Raw genomic sequence first — 6,162 nt, forward strand, 5'->3', positions numbered from 1 at the left:
CATTGCAGAACTCTTCACAATGAACATTTCTAACAATGTTCAGAACAACCAAAAAGCTGGTAGAGAGGAGTTAAGGGATCATTGCTGTTTCAGCCTTACCCTCATGTTGCAGCAACACCTCAGCAGCAAGGCAGCTGGCCAAGCACATAACTGAAAGGTTACAGCTTACACAGATGGTGACAGCAGTGTGCGAGGCGGCAGTGAATTAAATAATGAATAAAAAATAGAGTTGATACAGGATAATAAAAAGAACAAGTGTTACAAATTAGTACACAATTACTTAACTTCTTATGTAACTAAGTCCTCACTAAGAACATGAAAGAGAAGTGATCAATGTAATTTGATTACATGGACATTATTTGGAAACTCCTTAAGACTGATTCTTCTCAGATTTAGTAACAAAAATTAACCACACTCCTGTCTCCACAGCTGAAGCTAACAGGAACTATAAATCAAAGCCTCTACTTAAGGGTGTAAAACAAAGTAAGTGGCAGTTTGTCCTAATACCAGTTGACCTGTCACAGGTCAAACGGGGCTTCGGCTGAGAAACTGAAATACTGGCTGCTTGTTGGAGGCAGCAGATGGGTAGAGTGGGCAACTGCCTGTGCTAATCTCTTTACCTGTGGTGGATAAATCTGACAAGGATCTTAAATCAGAAGCCTTCATATTACGATGTAATGAAGGGTGCGACTTCCATTTTCTCTCAGAAGACTTCTTGGTAAGCTTTCCTACATCAATGGTGGTGCATTCTCAGGTTCTTCTCAGTTCAAGGCAAAGAGAACAATTGCACGTATGGGCATACACTGATGAACTTTTGCTAATTTCAGCGAGTCAGTCTGAAGTCAAACAGTCCACCTCTAGTGAACTGGGTCATCATCAGTGAGCTCTTTGGAAAGATCAGGGCCTCTAACGCTGAAAACCTAGCAGACTGTTAAAGAAGTTAAGATACTTTTCATTTTACCTTCCAGGGCATAGCACAAGTTGCTTAGGAACACTAAGACGATTACCTCTGCTTTGCAGAATCTCTCAATTATGTCCCAATTAATACTGATAACAATCCGGCAAAGGCAGTTGAAAGCAGCTGCAGTCACTTTAGTCACCTCACTTGAAATCCACTGCCCTTGAAACTGCACAACACAGACATCTTTAAAAAGTTAGAACCAGAAAAGGAGCCTCTTCCTGCAAACAGCATCTTCGGCCAGGATCGTGCAGTACGGCTTTGGCATGATGGCTTATTTCAGGCATGGCTTTTGGCTCGGGGCCCTTGGCTGTTTAGATGAGGTTTCCTGGCAACTGGCTGGCAGCCCCGCGACAGTAACTGCTAAAAAAACCCGAACCAAACAAAGAAGTGGAGCAATAAACTTTTGAGACCCTTGACCAGAGTGCGGGGGCAGTTGTGCCCCAGTTCGTCAGAGCTGCGTCAAACAGCGTTACAAGCTACCGAGAAGCTGCCCTGGCCCGCTCCGGACTCCCACCTCGACTGAGGCCCGTGGCGGAGCCTCGGGGGCTCTATGCTGCGGCCGAGACGACAGTCCCGGGGCGCAGCAATCGGTTATGCAACCTTGCCCGGTGCCAGTTACCGCGACCGTCCCAGGCTGGGCCATTTCACGCCCGACGCCAATGTGTGAATCGGGATAGTCCCGAGGAGGGGGAAGGCAGAACGCCCTGGCTGACGTACGGCGCCAGCGGCCGGGCCGGAGGGCGCTGAGCGGCCCCGAAGGACGCAGCCCCTAAGGACGCGGCGCGGCCCCGCCCCGCCCCGCCGGAGCCGCGCGCGTTCGGCCGCCTGGCAGCGGCGCTCCCTGACGAGCTGTGACGCAAAGTCTATGCGACTAACCCCCGCGCGCCGGAAGGGCTTTGGCACCGCGGTGACGTCGGCGCTTCCTTCTTTCTCAGCGGGGCAGGAGCGAAGGTAGGAGTGCCGTCACCACGTCCTCCATCCGCTGCCATCCGCTTTTTACCGGCGGCGTGGCCGCCGCTGCTGCCCACCATAGCTCTGTTCTAGTTCTGCCCCACTCATGGAGGGGCCGAGCTGGGCTGGGCTGTTGCGCGGCTTGGGAGTGCTCGGGCTGAGGCCTGCTACGGCCGTGCCGTGCGCTAATGGCAGTGAGGTTACGGGGAAGAAAAATGAAAGGGTGCCCTCGCTGGCAGCAGCGCTAATGTTGAGTGTCTGCCGTAGGACGCCATGGGCCGAGTGATCCGGGGCCAGAGAAAGGGTGCGGGTTCCGTCTTCCGCGCCCACGTGAAACACAGGAAGGGTCCGGCCAAGCTCCGCGCCGTCGACTTCGCCGAGAGGCACGGGTACATCAAGGGCATCGTCAAGGTAGGGGCAGACCCATCGCGGCGGGGTTTCCAGGGTTTTCGGAGGGTGCAAAGTCCCCCAGATGCTCTGGGATGCGCCTCGGGGACGTGAGGCTCTAAGAGCTCTTAGCAGCTTTTCTTTGTTGCCGAGAGCTCTGATCCCCTGCACCTGGCTTGTGTGAGGGGGCTGAAGTTCTGTGGGCTGAGCTGGAAGCTGTTTGGCCGTCCCTTATACAGGCTTATGTTTCGTTAACTCGTAAGTTCTTTGGGACTGCTTTGTCTTTATGACAGTATTTAGAGTAAAGCAGCTGCCAGCACCACAGCAGTGTGGTTCTCTGTCAAAGCTTTGGAAATGTAGGAATGCGAGTCTGCTTTTAGATCACCAAAGAACTCCTGTACCTCATGAAACATGCGTGGGGAGAGTTGTCCACATTGATCAGTGTTTGCAGACACTAAGTAGTATCCAGCATCTTCATCTTGCACACTACTTTTCTTTGGAGTATAGTACAGTGTTTCAGGCGTGCTGTAGGTCAGGTTTCTTTTGTATCAGTGACTTCAGACGGCAAACAGTGCTTCTGGGCACTTAGGTGCACTAAACAGATTCCTGTCTCTTCAGGCTTTTAGAGCAAGGTCATGATCAAGCTGTAGGTAGAATGAACTTCACGCACTAACTGAATGTGATGACACTAAGTAGATAGGTAGGTTTGATTTCAACCTGTGTAACACACGGTGGGCTTTGTCCAAGAGGGTTAAAAAGAGCAGGAAAAATGTTACTGCTGGACACCAACAGCATCTTAGTTTCCACAGAAAATCGACACATCTTGAAGTCTTTAATTGCTTGCCTGCTGTCTAAATAGGTAGTTGTGTGTTGGAATCTCAGGTTGCTTCAGGAACAAAATTGACATGTATTTATTTCCAAGATGAAAAGCAATAGTGAATCTGTGCTTCCCCATTTAGGGGCTTGTGCAGCTTCACAGTGTTAATGTCACAGAGTTAGGAATTACAAGGCTGGAAACACTCTCATTCTAAGTCTTTGGAGAAAGTGCTGCTGGTGTCCAGCTCAGTTTTTGCCAAAAGGTGATCAGATGATTAGTGACAGTGAATTTCTTGGTGCAGAGAGGGCTGTGTCTGCAGAATATCAGGATTCGAAGCAGTTCACACAGATCTAGTTTCAGGCAGCACACCTAACCAGACTTTTGTTACATTGTGACATGGATGCTTGAGGTTGTATTCTTACAGATTTGGACCTTCAACTCATTTGCTCTGAGAAAATTCTAACTAGGATCCTATGTCAGTAGTGACCATTTCCAGTTTTTTATAGCTCTTTGATCTCTGACAACCCACGATAAATGCTATATCCTGTTCTAAAAGTACATCTGCATTCCAACAGGACATCATTCATGATCCTGGCCGAGGTGCTCCCCTTGCCAAGATTGCCTTCCGTGACCCATACAGGTTTAAGAAGAGGACTGAGCTGTTCATTGCAGCTGAGGGTATTCACACTGGTCAGTTTGTTTACTGTGGCAAGAAAGGTGAGTGAAGATGGTGACTGTGCTGTCTGGGTAATTTTGGAAGGCTACAGCAGATGCCGTTTGAACACAAGTTCAGGATGTTTTAAGTGCAATTGTGAGCCATCACAAAGCAGTAGTTTCCACTAACTTCAAGCAAACTTAAAATTCCTTCTAGGACATTTCAGTCTCCTCCTACAGCCTCTTGATTAGCAGGCTCAATTGCAATTCTTTGTCAAGTGTTGGGATTGTTCCATCTGGAAACAAACACTAAAAAGTGCTCCTGCTTGTTGCTGTTTACATGGTGCCCTTCTGTGCACAGAGGTTCACATTAAACAGAACTGTTATTCAGGTACAGGAACCTGACTGAAACTCTTGATGCTCTGATTGCTTCTTGCAGCTCAGTTGAACATTGGCAATGTTCTGCCCGTTGGCACCATGCCGGAAGGCACCATCGTGTGCTGCCTTGAGGAGAAACCTGGTGACCGTGGAAAGCTGGCCCGTGCTTCTGGAAACTACGCCACCGTTATCTCTCATAACCCTGAAACAAAGAAAACCAGAGTGAAGTTGCCTTCTGGCTCCAAGAAAGTGATTTCTTCTGCAAACAGAGCTGTTGTGGGTAAGGACTTATGCCTGCTGCTTCCTATTGAGTTCACATACTGCTATGCAAGCTTTCAGACAGAGCCCCAGTTCTTAGCTTGAAAGCAGGCTGGAGCCAGGGCTGTGCACAAGCACAGTCTGCACAGGTGCCTAAGTTTTATGTCTGATGCAGTGAGAGGGCAGAAAATTAGATGCTCATTGTCCTCAAGCTGTGGTGAAACTGCTCGGTCCTTGGGGGAGATCCTCTGCAGTTTCTTGATGGCATTGATGGCTTGCTGCTTCTGACAGAACTATCGAGCCTGTAGAGGTAGTGCTGGAGGTGTTTGCTGTCAGTTGCGTGAAGTATTCTGGAAGGTCTGACAAGGAATGAGAGTACCAAGAAGCAGAGGTTTCGCCATGTTTGTGGTGTGCTTGACTGACACTTGAGATGGCTGCTCTACTCCAGCAGCAAGTGATGCCTGCCTCTAAGTAGAAGATGCTGAAGTGAGTACTCTCTGGTCTGTTTAGGAAAATTGGCTAAAGAAATCATGAAAGAACTAAGTATTAAACCTTGAAAGTCCCCAGAACTCTTATTTAGGTGAAAAGCTGTTGATGTTACCCCAGAAATAAATGCTTTAGAAAGCATTAAACTCCATCCTACGTGAAAACCAGTGGAAAAGGCTGTTGAAGGATGTGTCCTCTTGCAGAACACTTCCTTTAGGGCCAGTAGCTCAAGTCTAATCTCAGTGCTAGCATGAGGAGGAATATGCTTGTCTGAATGCTCAGTTGGTGGGATTGTTTGAGGTTAGTCTTTGGAAACTTATTCTTAGGGCTTGCGTGTTTAAACACTTTGTTTTGCACTTCTGTCTGTTACATTTCCTGCTGTCATTCCTGCAATTTCATTTTTCTCAGGAATTGTTGCTGGTGGAGGCCGTATTGACAAGCCCATCCTGAAGGCTGGCCGTGCCTATCACAAGTACAAGGCAAAGAGAAACTGCTGGCCACGTGTCCGTGGTGTGGCCATGAACGTGAGTCTCTTCAACTGGAGTTTTCACTTTGTTATATATGGGCAGGAATATCTGGAAATTAAGCTTTGCAGACCACCCTGTAACTGCAGATTTAACTAGGGCAGTTAGCAGCACTTGGTACTTACTTTTTTATGTTTTATGTATTGCTATTTAAATACCGTTACTAATTTCTGTTGTTAATTATGCTGATGACTTGCTTTTCTCTTCCACAGCCTGTAGAACATCCCTTCGGTGGTGGTAACCATCAGCACATTGGCAAGCCTTCAACCATCAGGAGAGATGCACCTGCTGGGCGCAAAGTTGGTCTCATTGCTGCCCGTCGTACGGGTAGACTGCGTGGAACAAAGACTGTGCAGGAAAAGGAGAACTAAAGACCCAGTATGGAGTTCACAGAATAAACTTCTAAAATGTAGCTTGTGTGAAGTCATCCCAAGTTTTCTCCTGTTGACCTGTGGCTAAAAAGGGAGTCATACTCGGCTTCCAACAGGGAAAAAAGGTTCTTCTCCCTTCCCACCTCACAGAGCAGGATTTCTTTCAGCCAGCACGTAGAAGTGTGTAAGGTAGTGCTGCAGGCTGGAGTCAGGCTTTGTGACATACTCTTGTGACTAGTCACGTGTTCAGTTAGGCCTGACAAAGCACTGCATACTGATCCATAACCCTTTGGTTACTTGGTTTAACCCTGGTCTAGCTGAAATGGTTAAAGGGTGCTTGGTTTTCCAAGTTCATAAGCTCTAACACAATTGCTT

General features: G+C 48.0%; 1 protein-coding gene across 1 annotated transcript; it reads left to right on the forward strand.

The window, feature by feature from the left end:
• The first annotated feature begins 1,818 nt into the window (after positions 1–1,818).
• On the forward strand, positions 1,819–5,828 carry RPL8 (ribosomal protein L8). Its single transcript, XM_064151906.1, has 6 exons — positions 1,819–1,912; positions 2,180–2,323; positions 3,692–3,833; positions 4,210–4,428; positions 5,301–5,416; positions 5,629–5,828. Exons 2-6 carry the CDS (start codon positions 2,186–2,188, stop codon positions 5,785–5,787), a joined length of 774 nt encoding a protein of 257 aa, XP_064007976.1. The 5' UTR covers positions 1,819–1,912; positions 2,180–2,185; the 3' UTR covers positions 5,788–5,828.
• The last annotated feature ends 334 nt before the right edge of the window (positions 5,829–6,162 follow it).

This window comes from Pogoniulus pusillus, chromosome 12 (genome assembly GCF_015220805.1).
Source record: "Pogoniulus pusillus isolate bPogPus1 chromosome 12, bPogPus1.pri, whole genome shotgun sequence".
Classification (NCBI taxonomy): Eukaryota; Metazoa; Chordata; class Aves; order Piciformes; family Lybiidae; genus Pogoniulus; species Pogoniulus pusillus.

What these genes read in the sequence shown, in the direction of transcription:
- RPL8 (XM_064151906.1), top strand. Translation starts at nt 2,186, where the DNA reads ATGGGCCGAGTGATCCGGGGCCAGAGAAAGGGTGCGGGTTCCGTCTTC. An exon ending in ACATCAAGGGCATCGTCAAG is followed by an intron (nt 2,324 to 3,691) that starts GTAGGGGCAGAC and finishes GCATTCCAACAG; the next exon opens with GACATCATTCATGATCCTGG. An exon ending in TCCGTGGTGTGGCCATGAAC is followed by an intron (nt 5,417 to 5,628) that starts GTGAGTCTCTTC and finishes TCTCTTCCACAG; the next exon opens with CCTGTAGAACATCCCTTCGG.